The sequence below is a fragment of the Cydia splendana genome, chromosome 10 (genome assembly GCF_910591565.1).
Source record: "Cydia splendana chromosome 10, ilCydSple1.2, whole genome shotgun sequence".
NCBI lineage: Eukaryota > Metazoa > Arthropoda > Insecta > Lepidoptera > Tortricidae > Cydia > Cydia splendana.
In genome coordinates this window covers 12,871,912-12,888,288 of record NC_085969.1, presented here as the reverse complement: position 1 = coordinate 12,888,288, position 16,377 = coordinate 12,871,912, and the positions used below count along the sequence as shown (strand labels likewise).

At 41.9% G+C, this 16,377-nt stretch overlaps 1 protein-coding gene and 1 non-coding gene across 2 annotated transcripts in view; both read left to right on the top strand.

Annotated features, from left to right (window-relative positions):
* The window catches only part of LOC134794344 (proto-oncogene tyrosine-protein kinase ROS), a 61,460-nt gene extending 45,839 nt beyond the window's left edge, over positions 1 to 15,621 (top strand). The window contains exons 21-38 of the mRNA XM_063766137.1: positions 11 to 280; positions 723 to 931; positions 1,834 to 2,660; positions 2,812 to 2,949; positions 3,060 to 3,294; positions 3,768 to 3,970; positions 4,541 to 4,685; positions 5,669 to 5,799; positions 6,776 to 6,991; positions 7,150 to 7,289; positions 7,931 to 8,095; positions 8,370 to 8,564; positions 9,325 to 9,544; positions 9,936 to 10,033; positions 10,157 to 10,266; positions 11,005 to 11,165; positions 14,549 to 14,602; positions 14,905 to 15,621. Coding sequence (XP_063622207.1) covers positions 11 to 280; positions 723 to 931; positions 1,834 to 2,660; positions 2,812 to 2,949; positions 3,060 to 3,294; positions 3,768 to 3,970; positions 4,541 to 4,685; positions 5,669 to 5,799; positions 6,776 to 6,991; positions 7,150 to 7,289; positions 7,931 to 8,095; positions 8,370 to 8,564; positions 9,325 to 9,544; positions 9,936 to 10,033; positions 10,157 to 10,266; positions 11,005 to 11,165; positions 14,549 to 14,602; positions 14,905 to 15,266 — 3,879 coding nt within the window. The 3' untranslated portion in view covers positions 15,267 to 15,621. The remainder of the gene's footprint in view (positions 1 to 10; positions 281 to 722; positions 932 to 1,833; positions 2,661 to 2,811; positions 2,950 to 3,059; positions 3,295 to 3,767; positions 3,971 to 4,540; positions 4,686 to 5,668; positions 5,800 to 6,775; positions 6,992 to 7,149; positions 7,290 to 7,930; positions 8,096 to 8,369; positions 8,565 to 9,324; positions 9,545 to 9,935; positions 10,034 to 10,156; positions 10,267 to 11,004; positions 11,166 to 14,548; positions 14,603 to 14,904) is intronic.
* On the top strand, positions 7,619 to 7,690 carry Trnae-cuc (transfer RNA glutamic acid (anticodon CUC)). Its single transcript has one exon. It is a non-coding gene; the product is annotated as a tRNA-Glu (tRNA).
* Positions 15,622 to 16,377: the final 756 nt, after the last annotated feature.

Below are 16,377 nucleotides of genomic sequence, written 5' to 3'. Positions count from 1 at the left end.
ATTTTCTTAGGTCCGTGCATACACCGACGCCGGTTTCGGCGACTACTCCAGCATCGCCTCCGCTTCCCCCAATCACGTGAGCCCCATCCCCAAGGTGATGATCTCCTCCCAGGAGTTCCTCAAGATCGTCGACCTGGACTCTGGCGAGAGCGAAACGATCCCGAAGAGCACAGGGACGCCTGTGGACTTCACTGTTTCTATTGAAGAGAACGTAGTCTATTGGGCGAATAATTTGGATGAGATATTCTCCTCGAGGATCAACGCTAGTGGTCATTTTAAGGTAAGAAATTCTGAGCTTAGGTATGCTTTTGGTATTTGATTTGAGTAAGGAAATAGCTACATCTGCAGCTAACTTTAAAAAAGCAGTCCATCATTACTGCTTTTTAGTTTACTATCAATTTCTTAGCATTAATGTGTTGAAGTTTTTCATGCACGCTGTTTAATGCGCATTAGTTAACCCTTAATTTGTCAATGTGCATCCTGAAGAACCATAACCTTTGAACCTGTTTTTGTATATATTTTGTTAACCAGAACCTTAGGACTATTTAAGGCCAAGGAGGCTTGAACTCACTACCTTGACTTTTTTTATGTAGGAAAAGCTCTGACCACGATACGTTTGCACTGACTTGGGCAATGCATACATATCCCATACCCCAAAACGTAGCATTTCCTGACTCTAAACAATATCATGGACAATTGATGATCTCCATATTATCTTCCAGTTGGCATCAATAAACGGCACAGCGACCAGCATCTGCACGGACTGGGTGAGCCGCTCGGTGTACCACGCGCAGGCCGAGATCACCTCCGTGTCCGAGAGCTACGTAGTTTACCGCGCCGACCTGGCCATGATAAACACTAGGCCCAGGCTTGTCTGGCTGTTCGCCTCCAAGAACCCCATCTACAGTCTACAGGTCGTTCCTTCGCAGAGGTAAGATGGCTTTTAGGGTTCGGACTGGGTGAGCCGCTCGGTGTACCACGCGCAGGGCGAGATCACCTCCGTGTCCGAGAGCTACGTAGTTTACCGCGCCGACCTGGCCATGATAAACACTAGGCCTAGGCTTGGCTGGCTGCTCGCCAGCAAGAACCCCATCTACAGTCCACAGGTCGTTCCTTCGCAGAGGTAAGATGGCTTTTAGGGTTCGGACTGGGTGAGCCGCTCGGTGTACCACGCGCAGGGCGAGATCACCTCCGTGTCCGAGAGCTACGTAGTTTACCGCGCCGACCTGGCCATGATAAACACTAGGCCTAGGCTTGGCTGGCTGCTCGCCAGCAAGAACCCCATCTACAGTCTACAGGTCGTTCCTTTGCAGAGGTAAGATGTCTAGGGTTCGGACTGGGTTAGCCGCTCGGTGTACCACGCGCAGGCCGAGATCACCTCCGTGTCCGAGAGCTACGTAGTTTACCGCGCCGACCTGGCCATGATAAACACTAGGCCCAGGCTTGGCTGGCTGTTCGCCTCCAAGAACCCCATCTACAGTCTACAGGTCGTTCCTTCGCAGAGGTAAGATGATGTTAGGGCTCGAAAATAAAATAATAATGACTGTTCCCAAAGTTTAAGCATATTAACACCGTGTACGTGCAGTTATGCTGAACGTCACACTTATCATGGCCGGTCCTATAGGAGAAATAAGTCGGTATTTAGTGCTCCGGTTGTGGCACTTTACTTTGGCAACTGTGTTCCCAATTCCTTAGGGACAATTCTCACAATTTTTTGACATGACTCTAATTATTCGTTATAAGACTACATCAATGTTTCCTGAGTCTTCGTCTGCCTTTGGAATTCGTACAATCCACAGCCATTATTTTTTACTTATTACCTTTCTATTTTAGGTCACTGTACTGGTATGAAGAAAGCAACTATCCAGGATTAGGAACATTAATGACGTCAACGACAGACGGGAAGAACATCCGAAAGTTCTTCAACTTGTCTGAAGAAACCAAGTTGAAAGACGGTTGCGACTGCCCGGAGAGCCCCCAAGTCGCCAGGACCTTCGTCCTCGACACAACCGGCGATAAACACGAGCTGTACTGGGTGGACCCCTGGGTACATCGCATCATGGCCGCCGATCTGAAAGGCTGTCGCTGCAGAGCTGTCGTCTATGCTACTGACAAGAAAAAGTATGGTTTTATCCCCATGTCCATTACAGTCGACAGCAAATATATCTACTGGTTCAATTCCACAGATAAGATAATTTACTACACTAATAAACATAAGAGAAATAAGATTGAGCAAGTTAAAACCTCGCACGGGTACAAGATAATGGCGTTAGATCCAGGAACGCAGCAATATCCTCAAAATAAGTGTCTATTCGCTGAGGCAGAACCGCAAGCGTTAGTACCGCAAGTAATATCGACTACCGCGAGTAGTATAACTCTACGTCTACCTTCTATAAGAAGACCAACGAGTTGTACTGATATGTACAATATGCCCTCAACAGAATACACGGTGCACTATCGCTTGCCCACTTTAAATGAAGCGACTTGTAATAAAGAGCTCTGTCCTTTTATAACGACCACTAAGACGGAATTAACAATACCGAACTTAAAACCGTTTACAAAGTACACGATTACAGTGGAGGCGACCAACTATTATGAGAAGCTATACGAGGTTAAACCTATCACAGGATTACCAGTCGTGTTCCAAACTGCTGCAGAAGGTAAGGCAATTTTTACATTATTCTCATTGTATATAGTACTTTCATACCTTACTTACCTAGGCATAAATAATTCATAACACAAAGATAAACATTTATTTTAATTAATGTTATAACGACCAGTGTAATGAGAGACATGTTTACCAACTTGTAGCTCCCTCGGCCCCAAAAGGAGTGACGTTTAAAGTGTTAAGTCCGGTGCTGGCGCGAGTGGAATGGAAGCCAGACCCGGGCTTCTGGTACGAGCTGCATTGGAGGACCGAAGACGCCTCCGAACAACACAAATTTAAAGGTAAACTAACTTTAATAAAAGAGGAATCAGTATAAATTTTAAATGTTTTTTTTTTCCTTTTACATACCTCAACTCATTTCGAAGCTCATCTTTTATATCTACCTTTTTAGAACACAACACATTCGAGGTATCGAAGGGTGGCAGCGCGAACATGACACGATTAACGCCTTCAACTTTATACACCGTGTGGGTGCGCGCGCTGTCCAACCACAGCTCTCAGTCCACGGACTCCTCGCCGCTGCAACTGAGGACCTACCCTTTGCCGGCACCCATCGCGCTAAAGACAGCTGAAGCTTATAGACTGCTGGTTTTATGGCCACCCCCTACGTCGTATAAATTGCACAAGTAAGACAATTGTTACTAAGTATCTAATCTCTTAATAGCATAAGCAAAGGTACACGTGCTTTCCAACCACATCCCTCAATTTACGGACTCTGCTGGCTTTTACGTTTGAATTAAAGGGTACCTAGGTGTATAACTATTAAATATTTAGTGCAATTATATGACCGATCGAATCCAATCCACGTGGAAAGGTCCGTCATGACAACTGCAGGTATGTTTAGTTTGTCTTTGACCTTTATGTTTTTGTGTCTATGACTGAATAGAAGAATAAATCATTCTTAGACCAAACTAGATATGTTTGTTGTTTATTTCAAATCTTAATATTACATGGCGCAGTCGGTAGGATGGTTGTTGTTTATTTTACATTTTAATATTACAGCAGGTATATTTAGATATTTTTGATAAATGTTGCCACAAATAATATTACCAAATTGCAATAGATTTATATGATTAATTGTATTTTATTATTCATCTAGGTATGCAGTGGAATACGCAGAAATGAACCAGTCGGGTGGCAACGTGTGGCACGACGCGATCTCGGTGGACGGCAATGGGCTGTGGGCGGCGAGTCCGCTCCGCCCCGGCGCCCGCTACCGCTTCCGCCTCCGCCTGCAGTACGTGCCCGGCGGCCCGCCGTATCACTGGCCACACGACGAGCGGTTCATTTTTGAAACTATAGGTAAGTTACGGTGGTTAATAATAAGTTCTTATTTAGCCTGTCTAACGAGATATCTACAAAGTTAAGCATCAATTTCAAACCGCGCTAAAATCCAATAACAATCATTACCGACTTCTGAGCACATCAGGACTCTTACAAGAGGATTTCATGTGTTATTAGCTCTTCGTTGTATCTGAATTGGGATTTTAACCGGATTTTCATCAGAGATATCATTTATTTATGTATCACTGTAATTCGCTGCTTTTATATATCGTTGAATAAACATGAATCAAAAGTTAAATAGGCCTTGATTGATGCCTTATGCCATGTCTCGGCCACGAATCGCATACTTCACACTCGACGCTTACGCCTACCGCCATACACAGTTAACACTTTCGGTGCCGGGCGCCCCGTTTCCAGTATAAAATGGACTCAGTTCTTGGCAGTGAATATGTTAAAAAATGTATGGCGGTGGGAGTCTCGAGCGTGCTTTCCGTGACTCTGCTGCGCACATTACGCACACATCACGTTTCATGACCTTTGGTGTAGTATGCAATACGGGACAGGAAACTAAAAGATGTATTGTGACAGGTGACGTGCCCGCGGCCGTAGGCGCGCTGCACGTGGACGTGGTGGACGCGCTGGGCTCGCGCGTGCCGCGCGCCTGGTGGGCCGAGCCCGACCCGCGCGGCGCCGCCGTCGACCACTACCGCGTGTGGGGCCGCCCGCACCACAGGTAACTACAGACCCACCATTTAACGTGGTCTTATTACTGGTCTTCACATCGAATGCGTTTGCCGCAGTGCGACCGCGTTCCGTCATCACTATGGCAGTATAAGTCAGGCTAAATAGGTACCTATTGTACCTAATACCCTAAATAGACAGTTCGATAGGTCAATTTACTAACCATGTTACTGCTTATTTTGTACCTAAATGACAAATCGGGGGTGTCATTATAGTTAGGATAAGATATATGTAAAAGCAAGGACTACTAGCTATTCGTGGTATAATATTAGCCAGTAGAAAGTAATACCTACGTAGATATATACTTATGGATGGCCTGCCTTTTTCTAATTTAAATAGTATTTTATACAATCGTGATATAATAGAGAGTTTTTCAGTCGAGTACCGTGTTTAAAGGTACGAGATTGAAAAGCTTGATTATATCACTATTGTATACAATACTTTTTCTACTAGTCAACAAAAATAATACTTTAAACTAGTAGAATCATACAAACAAACCAAACCAAAAGTATACAGCTAATTTTCCAAACTTTTTAAAAGTTGAAATGGCCATATCAAATGAAGGCACAAGCCCATTAAACAGCCAAACAGATGATTAGTACCGCGACTATTTAGCTGTCTCAAATAGGTTGGCGTATTTTCGGCAGAAAAATACACTTCTATTTTTTTATTAAAAAATAAAAAGGCGGCAAAGCTAATTTTTTCAATTGTTTCTACTTTTTTCTGTGAAAATATATAAGTACGTAAGAAAGTTGCTTTTGTAAAATATTTCTATGGTATTTATATTTCTTGCACCATTTTTGAGAAAAGCACTATATATGACTCGGCTGGAAGGCTACTTGCTGGCTTCGGATTCAATTAAACGGACTCCCAAGGTCGTCCGTTTAAAACGAATCCTCAGCCTGCAAGTAGCTACTTCCGAGCCTCGACAATAATGTACTATTAACACTAGTAAAAAATACTGCAATCTTTTAGGCCGTACCAGGTCAACGAAAGCATGACGAAGGATATATCGGATCTGCTAAAAGACTTGCCGAGCGACCTGGACGATGATTTGAGGACCCGCATCGTGCGAGAAGGTCTGGAGCTTCTGCACAACGGAACAGGTTAGTACAAACAAATCACCTCTTTTTAGGGTTCCGTACCCAAAGGGTAAAACGGGACCCTATTACTAAGACTCCGCTGTCCGTCCATCCGTCCGTCCGTCCGTCCGTCCGTCCGTCCGTCCGTCCGTCCGTCCGTCCGTCCGTCCGTCCGTCTGTCACCAGCTCGTCACCAGGCTGTATCTCACGAACCGTGATAGCTAGACAGTTGAAATTTTCACAGATGATGTATTTCTGTTGCCGCTATAACAACAAATACTAAAAACAGAATAAAATAAAGATTTAAGTGGGACTCCCATACAACAAACGTGATTTTTGACCGAAGTTAAGCAACGTCGGGCGGGGTCAGTACCAGGGGTGCGAAACTCCTGACTTCGGCCAAACTCGGCTCCGCTCGGCTCAGCATTGCTCCGAGCAATTATTAGGGTTGGCACCACTTGACTTCCTTTTGCGTGCACGACCACAGATAAGATAATCACTTGAATTTTGACAACCCTAAATAGCCGAAAGGGATAGTGCCATGTATTAGAAAGGGATAGCATAATTCAACCCTGAACCGCTGTCAAACTTCGGTTTTGTAGGAAGTTTCCTTTCTGTACGGTAGTACTATTATTTATTCTGTGTCAGTACTTGGATGGGTGACCGTTTTTTTTGCCGTTTTTTGCATTATGATACGGAACCCTTCGTGCGCGAGTCCGACTCGCACTTGCCCGGTTTTTATTTATATTATTTTTAAGGTTGTCATTCCCAGGCGCCGCTTAGAAAGGTTGCTGAAATTTTACAGCAAAGTTTCATGGCGGTCAAAGTCGCCAACCGGATATTTAAGAGTACTTAAAAGTACTGTTAGTAGAACTGTATTAAATATATTAAAACACCCTTCACGTTCAAAATGGCTTCAATTCTTTAAACGACATGTTTCACTCAACGATATTTATAAGTGAAGTTATTTGAGGATTGATATTTTTTTTTGTATTTATAGACACGTACTGGATAATCGGCGCGGGCAAGGTATCGGAAGGCTACTCTGCGATGGTGCAAGCGCACAACCGCTACGGCTGGGGCGCGCTGTCGCCGGCCGCGGAGCTGGACGCCGCGCCGCTCGCGGCCGCCATGCGGCCCCACCCTGTCGCGCTCGCTGTCGCTGTGGCCGCACTCGCCGCGCTCGCTCTGGCTGTGGCCGCCTGTGTGTTCTATAGTAAGTACCTGGTTCTGTCGGAAGCGCTTATATGCGTGGAGCTTCTAAAGCTACCTAGGCCTATGTCCCATAAATAAATATAACATGTTTCCTTGTCACATATAAACGCTTTCGTAAGAGTTTGAACCTTGTGAACTTACAAAATTAATTCATTTCAGCTTACAACAAACGCAACGAGAAGAAAACTGCTTTGGAGAATCAGATGCTGAACACGGTGCCGCGACGGGGTCCGGATGTAGAACTGGCTACACTGAGGCAGTTGCCCATCCGACACTCCACCAACATACTGTACAATCAGGTGAGCCAGCTGCCAAAGTCTGTTGTAAAAAAATGTTCAGTCAACTTAATCCAGTTTAAAAAGTTAAAATATTTTTTAATGGGTTTAAATTAATGACATTTGATTTAATCGAATGTGGTGATAAACTGATAATAAATAAAATATGTGTATTGAAATGGTCACTTTCGGTCTGAACTATTATCAAATAAAAAATAGCTAAAAGTAGTTTATCTGCAAAGTAATATGAACTCGGCATGAGTTGGCATGAGACAGTTTATTTTTATCCAGTTTTTATCTAATAGCGATTAGGTATCTCTACCAGAGAGCAAATTTCGCACTGCTTTTCAACATCCGATATGGTCTAGTGGCTAGGATACCTGGCTCTCACCCAGGAGGCTCGGGTTCGATTCCCGGTATCGGAATAATCTTTTTTGTTTTTTTTTTTTTTTGCATGCACAAAAGAACTTTTATATGAACGTCAACCCTGAAAATGTAAAGAATAAGATTGCTATCTACGTAAGTACAATATGTTTTGGCGAGTCATATGAACAGACATCACAGACATAATAAATACACCATGTATAACACAATATTAACAATAGGATTATTATGTTTTTTTGTTTGTTTTTTCTGCTCGGAACTTAATTCACGTTATTTTGTAGGGCGTCCACTGCCCGTCGGACGCGGAGCTGGCCAGTCTACCACACATCAGACGCGAACAGATCACACTGACCAAGTTCTTAGGATCCGGCGCCTTCGGGGAGGTGTTCGAGGGCGTAGCGCGGCACATTGACGGCTCCAACTCGGACACTAAAGTCGCTGTTAAGGTACGTTTTAGTTAAGATTTATCTAATACGCAATCACTACCTATCGGACGTAAAGGTAGCTATAGTCTGCTGCACGCCCAGCGCGAGTGGAATATGATTGAAGTCGGACGTTCCAAAAAACAAAACTCTTTTAGGAGATACATGCAAGACATAAGAATACTTCTACGATAGATACGATAGCGATAGGAGAGGCGAGCCCTGCCAAACTGGTACACGTTTAGGATACCAAAAGTCGAAGACTTCTGAGTTTTGTAGTAAAGAATATTATTTACAGACGCTGCGCAAAGGAGCGACGGAGCAAGAAAAGAACGAATTCTTAAAGGAAGCGGCGCTGATGTCGAACTTTAAACACGAACACATCCTGAGGCTGCTCGGCGTGTGCCTCGACAACGACCCGCACTACATCATCATGGAGCTGATGGAAGCTGGGGACCTGCTGAGCTACTTGCGCGCCAAGCGGGCTTCATTGGTGAGCACCTATCTATCATAAATTGATTGTGTTAGATGTGTAAATTCGTGCTTTGAATTTGACAGTTAAATGTACACAGTCCACAGCCATATCAAATAGCTCGACATTAAGTACAGTCGACGTCAAATATATGTTTACATTTTTCGACTTATTACAAAGGAGTAAGGTGCAAAAGTGTAAACATATTTTTGACGTCGACGGTACAGACGTATATTATGCGGTAACTTACTCTGTGGCGGTAACTTTGGTTATCTAAATTTAAGTCTAACAAATCAGTTATTATATTACAAAACATATAATTACCTATATCGTCGTACAGCGCTCTTCTTCCACAATCAGCCACAGAGCCATTTGTGTGGCCATCAAATTCTAGTCCAATCAAGGCAACTGGGTAGGTACCTAATTATATTTATGCGGCGAAAATTCTCAATCTCAAGAGTAACTGCGTGACTGCGTCGATAACAGACTGCCTTCATCATGACAACCAAAATCACCCTAAAAAAACAGGACAAGTGCGAGTCTGACTCGCCCACCGAGGGTTCCGTACTTTTTAGTATTTGTTGTTATGGCGGCAACAGAAATACATCATCTGTGAAAATTTCAACTGCCTAGCTATCACGGTTCATGAGATACAGCCTGGTGACAGACGGACGGACAGCGGAGTCTTAGTCCTGTTTTTACCCTTTGGGTACGGAACCCTAAAAAGTGCACAAGTAAAGACAAAATCGTTTAATGTCGACCAATTGTTTAATTCCCGCAGTACACATCAGAATCGCTGACACTCCTGGACCTCCTGAATATGTGCGTGGACGTGACCAAGGGCTGCCGTTACCTCGAGGAGATGCACTTCGTGCACCGCGACCTCGCGTGCCGCAACTGTTTGGTGGCTACGCGCGCTAACGGCCGCGTCGTGAAGATCGGCGACTTTGGACTCGCGAGGGACATTTATAAGAATGACTACTATAGGAAAGAGGGTGAAGGTGAGAATTTTTACTTGTAATTAGTGAGTTTTGGCGAAGCTAACCTAAATTTATAAAAATGATTATTATAGAAAAGACTTCGGAGTGGTCATTAACAGGCGTTCCCCTCTGTCGAAAATAGGCGGCCAATGGTTAACCACATGTCAACCACATGTATGGACTGACGTTTATCTGACATGGCTATGTTTACGTTACGTATACATTTGATGTGCCCCTCCCCCGCAAAAAACGGCAGACTATTTTGTACCGAAAATTATAGACATGGCGTCTCCGTTGGTTATATCCTCTAAGAGAAAAGAGGATGACGGCGAATTAAACACGACTGTTTAAAACCTAACCTTGGGGCCCGTTTCATGAAAGCTTGACATGTTATGTGATGCTTTTTATCTAGGTTTGCTGCCAGTGCGATGGATGGCGGTGGAGTGTCTCGTGGACGGGGTGTTCTCGTGCCAGTCCGACGTGTGGGCTTGGGGCGTTCTTTGCTGGGAGGTACGTCATCTATTATTTAAATGTAAATAGCTATCGTGAAGTGTTTTTTGGATAAGGACTGGATGCAGGTGCCGCTAAGTAGGTGGTACCTACTCGTAAATAATGTTGGTGTTGTATTTGCAGGTGCTGTCCCTCGGCCAGCAGCCGTACCCGGCGCGCACCAACCGCGAGGTGCTGGGCTACGTGCGCGCCGGCGGCACGCCCGACCGCCCGCCCAACTGCCCCTCGCTCTTGTACGTACTCCTTCTACTTAGCATTTTAGATTTATACTTTGTATGAGATTAGGTCTGGAGTGTTTGGTGAACCGTGTTAATGAGAAGTATAAATTCCCACCGACGCCATTTTTAGGGTTCCGTACCCAAAGGGTAAAACGGGACCCTATTACTAAGACTCCGCTGTCCGTCCGTCCGTCCGTCTGTCACCAGGCTGTATCTCACGAACCGTGATAGATAGACAGTTGAAATTTTCACAGATGATGTATTTCTGTTGCCGCTATAACAACAAATACTAAAAACAGAATAAAATAAAGATTTAAGTGGGGCTCCCATACAACAAACGTGATTTTTGACCGAAGTTAAGCAACGTCGGGCGGGGTCAGTACTTGGATGGGTGACCGTTTTTTTTTTTGCCGTTTTTTGCATTATCGTACGGAACCCTTCGTGCGCGAGTCCGACTCGCACTTGCCCGGTTTTTTCTGGGAACTTTAGACCCCCTGAGAGTCGAAAAGTCAGGGCTCGGAAGAAACTCAGGTATGCTTGCCCTGAATTTAGATCATGACTTTATGATGTATTTGCCTTCAGCCGAGCTCATGTAGCAATTTACTGAATTTACCACTGGAGACATAAAAAATGTACCTATACTTTCACATTGGAAAAAATCCCAAGACCTGTCATTGTCCACCCGCCAATAGTATAAAACAATTAGCAATTTTATTCATAGTAATAAATTTAATGGTTTCATTTTGATTGCAGCTACGAGCTCCTGCAGAAGTGCTGGAGCTACAACGCGGAGGCGCGGCCGTCGTTCCGGCAGTGCCTGGAGCTGGTGACGGCGCTGCGCGACAAGACGTCGCCCAACATCACGCTCACCGCCACGCCCGCGCCGCCGCACTACCTCACGCTGCTCGGCGACGGTCAGTTACGGGAACATGCCTCTTTTTTTTTATTTATCATAATTCAAGTCATTACGAATGTGGTCATGCACGCAAAGGGACGTGAAGTTGTGTCAACCCTAATAATTGCTCGGAGCAATGTTGAGCCGAACGGAGCCGAGAAAGCGCGAAAGGAGAAGTGTCCTCCCACACTGGTAACACTATAATTTGTGTAATTAAGGCTCGTATAGTTGAATCATCGAGAGCGTGGAATTGCATATGTAGTAGTATTGTTTGTTTACAGGCATTCTATATTTGAATTTTCTATTTTCTTGTACTATCAGCATACAACCACTACAAATGCAATTCCATCTTCTCGATAATTCAACTATACCTATCTGCTGCTCAAAGACTATCAGTCCTGTATTAAGTTACATATGACTATGAAGAAAGATTGTTTGTATTGGGCAGCTTCTTCACTGAGGTTATAAAACGAGGTGTCACGTGACGCGTGCATCAGAAGCCAATCAGGATCACCTTTTATACATTGCATAATATTTACTTACATGTGCAATACATTAATTACCTAAATAACTCCTGTATCACGCATGTGCATGTTGTACATTCATACCAGACGGCCGACATCTTACTGACGTAATTTAGAATGGCTGCTATTTAACTGATCACCAGATTTAGTAAAATTTAATACCAAAAAAATCTATTTTACCACCCTAAAATAATAAATGATCACCAAAATTATAACACCATTTTAATGTGAAATGATTACCAATTTTATTACATTTTACTATTCTATTAAAGGAAATGACACCAAACTAATCATTATTAACCCCAAAATAGTAAATGATTACCAAATTTCAAACCCCATTTTAATGTGAAATGATACCCAAATTTTTACGTCTTGCTATCCTATTAAAGAAAATGACACCAAAATAATCATTATAAACCCAAAAATAGTAAATGACCACCAAAATTAGAACACCATTTTAATGTAAAATTATAACCAAATTTTTAAATCTTGCTATCTTATTAAAGCAAATGACCACCAAAATTGTAACCACATTTTAATTAAAAATGTGCAAATATTTAATATATCGTTATCCTATTAAATTAATTAATCCACTTCATCACCTTTTTCTAGTAGCATTTTATTTCTGTAACAGTCGCAGTTCTAACCTAACCTAACCCACTTTTCTAGTAGCATTTCTTTTCTGTAAGGGTCGCAGTTCAAACCTAACCTAACCCACTTTTCTAGTAGCATTTCTTTTCTGCAAGGGTCGCAGTTCAAACCTAACCTAACCCACTTTTCTAGTAGCATTTCGTTTCTGTATGGGTCGCAGTTCAAACCTAACCTGATCCACTTTTCGAGTAGCATTTCTTTTCTGTAAGAGTCGCAGTTCAAACCTAACCTAACCCACTTTTCTAATAGCATTTCTATTCTGTATGGATCTCAGTTCAAACCTAACCTAACCCACTTTTCTAGTAGCATTTCTTTTCTGTAAGGGTCGCAGTTCAAACCTAACCTAACCCACTTATCTAGTAACATTTCTTTTCTGTAAGGGTCGCAGTTCAAACCTAACCTAACCCACTTTTCTAGTAGCATTTCTTTTCTGTAAGGGTCGCAGTTCAAACCTAACCTAACCCACTTTTCTGATAGCAGTTTGGTTCTGTAAAGGTCGCAGTTCAAACCTAACCTAACCCACTTTTCTAGTAGCATTTCGTTTCTGTAAGGGTCGCAGTTCAAACCTAACCTAACCTACTTTTCTAGTAGCATTTAGCTTCTGTGAGGGACGCAGTTCCAACCTAACCTAACCCACTTTTCTAGTAGCATTTCGTTTCTGTATGTGTCGCAGTTCAAACCTAACATAAACCACTTTTCTAGTAGCATTTCGTTTCTGTAAGGGTCGCAGTTCAAACCTAACCTAACCCACTTTTCTAGTAGCATTTCTTTTCTGTAAGGGTCGCAGTTCAAACCTAACCTAACCCACTTTTTTAATAGCAGTTTGGTTCTGTATAGGTCGCAGTTCAAACCTAACCTAACCCACTTTTCTAGTAGCATTTAGTTTCTGTGAGGGACGCAGTTCCAACCTAACCTAACCCACTTTTCTAGTAGCATTCCGTTTCTGTAAGTGTCGCAGATCAAACCTAACATAAACCACTTTTCTAGAAGCCTTTCTTTTCTGTATGGGTCGCAGTTCAAACCTAACCTAACCCACTTTTCTAGTAGCATTTCGTTTCTGTAAGGGTAGCAGTTCAAACCTAATCTAATCCACTTTTAGCAGCATTTCGTTTCTGTAAGGGTCGCAGTTCAAACCTAACCCACTTTTCTAGTAGTATTTCGTTTCTGTATGGGTCGCAGTTCAAACCTAAACTAATCCACTTTTCTAGTAGCATTTCGTTTCTGTATGGGTCGCAGTTGAAACCTAACCTAACCCACTTTTCTAGTAGCATTTCGGTTCTGTGAGGATCGCAGTTTTAACCTAACCTAACCGACTTTTATAGTAGCATTTCGTTTCTGTAAAGGTCGCAGTTCAAACCTAACCTAACCTACTTTTCTTGTACTATTTCGTTTCTGTAAGGGTCGCAGTGCTAACCTAACCTAACCCACTTAACTGATAGCAATTCACTACTTTTCTAGTAGCATAATGAAATGCTACTAGAAAAGTAGGTTAGGTTAGGTAGGTAAGCGGTGCGGGGTACGAGGGGTTGAGCGGGAGGGGCTAGTAATTTTGGCATCAATTTACTTTATTTGGTAATATGTATACATTTTTTGGTAATCATGGTGGTTTATTTAGGTGAAAATATCGCATTAATTTGGTCTTCAAGATTTGGTGATCATTAATGATTTTTGGTGATCATTCAATATATTTGGTATTTGAATACAATTTGAAGTGCAGTCGTAATTAAAACGGTGGTACTTTTTTATTTTTAGGCCTTATTTTTTTGGTGTTCAGATATTTTTTTTGGTAAGCATGATTTTTTTATTTAGGGTACCAACGTATTTTTTGGTGGTCATTATATTTGTAGCCATTTAGAATTAGCTACACAGTGTAGCTACAGCATTTCTAATATGTTTATGACTGTGTCATACATAGTCGATATCTAACTGTATTCTCGTAAGACCCAGCATATAAAGTTTTCATATTTTTAATTTGAACCTTATTCTATAAGTAAATTATAACGAATTTAGTTTATTTTCAAAAGCAATGAAACAAAAGAAATGCTACTTTATTTGGTTCATGAAAGGTTCAAATTAGATTGCACGATTATTTACATTGTAATGTACATTTAGTCTCAGGAGGGTATAAAATTGTTTTGTACACGAACGAACCGTAACAATGTGATTAATATATGTTGTAACTCACTCATCAACTAACATTCCGTTGTCTTCCGCATGGCATGCTCAGACGCCGTGGACAACCGCACCTACCTGCTGGATGAGAATGACAACGCCTGCTTAGGTTCGTTACCATCATGCTTTCATATGTTTTCATTATCATTAACATTATAGTATTTTTCAAAGCACTGGCACGGTGACAGATGTCATCTCCATACAGTACTGAAATGGCATCTGTCACCGTACCCGTGCTGTTTGAAAAATATAGTCTTAGCTGCAAAAGATGGAATTTATTCCTTTACAATTGCAATTTTGCAGCTCGCTGATGTATTTTGACACACAGTCACAATGACAAACCTGATTATATATTCTATTCGATCAGCCACACAGACATGATCGTTCAATAACCCCTGACTCGTTTGACAGATGAGGATCCCGAGCACCAAATGGAGCCATCACGTTTACTCCCCGAACGCGTCCCGAAGTACCTTGAGCTAATGTACGACAGCGACTCGGCGGGCGTGTGCGACGGCTACGAAATACCGAGGACACCTTTCCCCAACATCCCCTCGACCAGACATAGCATTATAGGCGTCGCCCCTAACAGACTGATAAAGCCACCGATATACCGGACTCATTCTCTGCGAGCGAATACTAGGCCTCCTAATGCAACTATTATTCCGTTACGGAACGGTTTGGTAAAGCGAGCTTCGCTATGCGACGCGCTGACTCGAGAGAGGCCGAGCGACGCGATAGACTCTAACGATCATTTCAAGACTTCTTTTTGAACTGTGATATTAGGACATTTTATTTTTGTGTACAGTCAGCAAAGTTATTACAAGCATATTAGAAATTTGTACCTAAGCAGAAAATTACTAAAATAGTTTTGCTTACTGTACATTATTCCACCGATCTGAACGCTTTAGTGGTAGTATTTAATGTTATTTATTTATTTAGTTAAGCTGTAAATAGTCTAAACGTTGTACATATTAATTAAGACAACGGTTATTTTAGCATGGGATTCATGTGGTGTTTAGAATGTAATATGCATTTATAATAAGTTTCCTAGCCATTCCTAATTATTGAATGCGTCGAAATGTCAAAGTTTTATTTGTACACAGTAATAAAACAATAATTCGTCTAGACGTTTATTTTATTTAGAATTTACTTAAAATATTGATTACGATAAATATAACGACAATAGAGCCTATAGTTGGCCACGGTATAGTAGTTATACATATAAATATGTACAGCAATTACCAGTAGGTAAATAACAATATAATGGAACTAATTTAAATGTCACAGGCTCCTCGACCAATAATAATCAAATAGGAGCGGCGTACTGCTTCAGCACAGCCTATGATTTTCTTAAATCTAAATAACGGTGCTATAGGACTGGAGTGCTGAGCCTTCCATAAAATCTGAGAAATTACCAGTTACAAAAACGTTATGGAAAACTCTAACATTATCCGGTAAATCTATAGACACGTACAGAGTGGGACATTATTTATTTATCACGGACTTGATTGTTAATTCAACATTATACAGTTAGTAGCATAACTGAGTCAATATCAGTACTTCAGTAAAATGTAAATAATATGATGACAAACAAATTTGCCTGAAAAAACTATATGCAGGATATCTACTTCTTAAGTGCCGCTACAAAACTATTACAAATGATTTTCTTCCGTCTAATACATTTTTCTTAATTTCATACTGAAAACTGTAAAATTTGACCTAACTTATTTTTCGCATTACTTAATTTTTTTCTTAGGCATACTCAATTCAGTATCTGATTTAAAGTAAGGAATTCTATGCCCATTGTAATAGTTATTAATCATTTCAATCAGGCTTATTTTTGTATTTAGTTACTGGCGATGTATAGTCTGGTGCAAAACT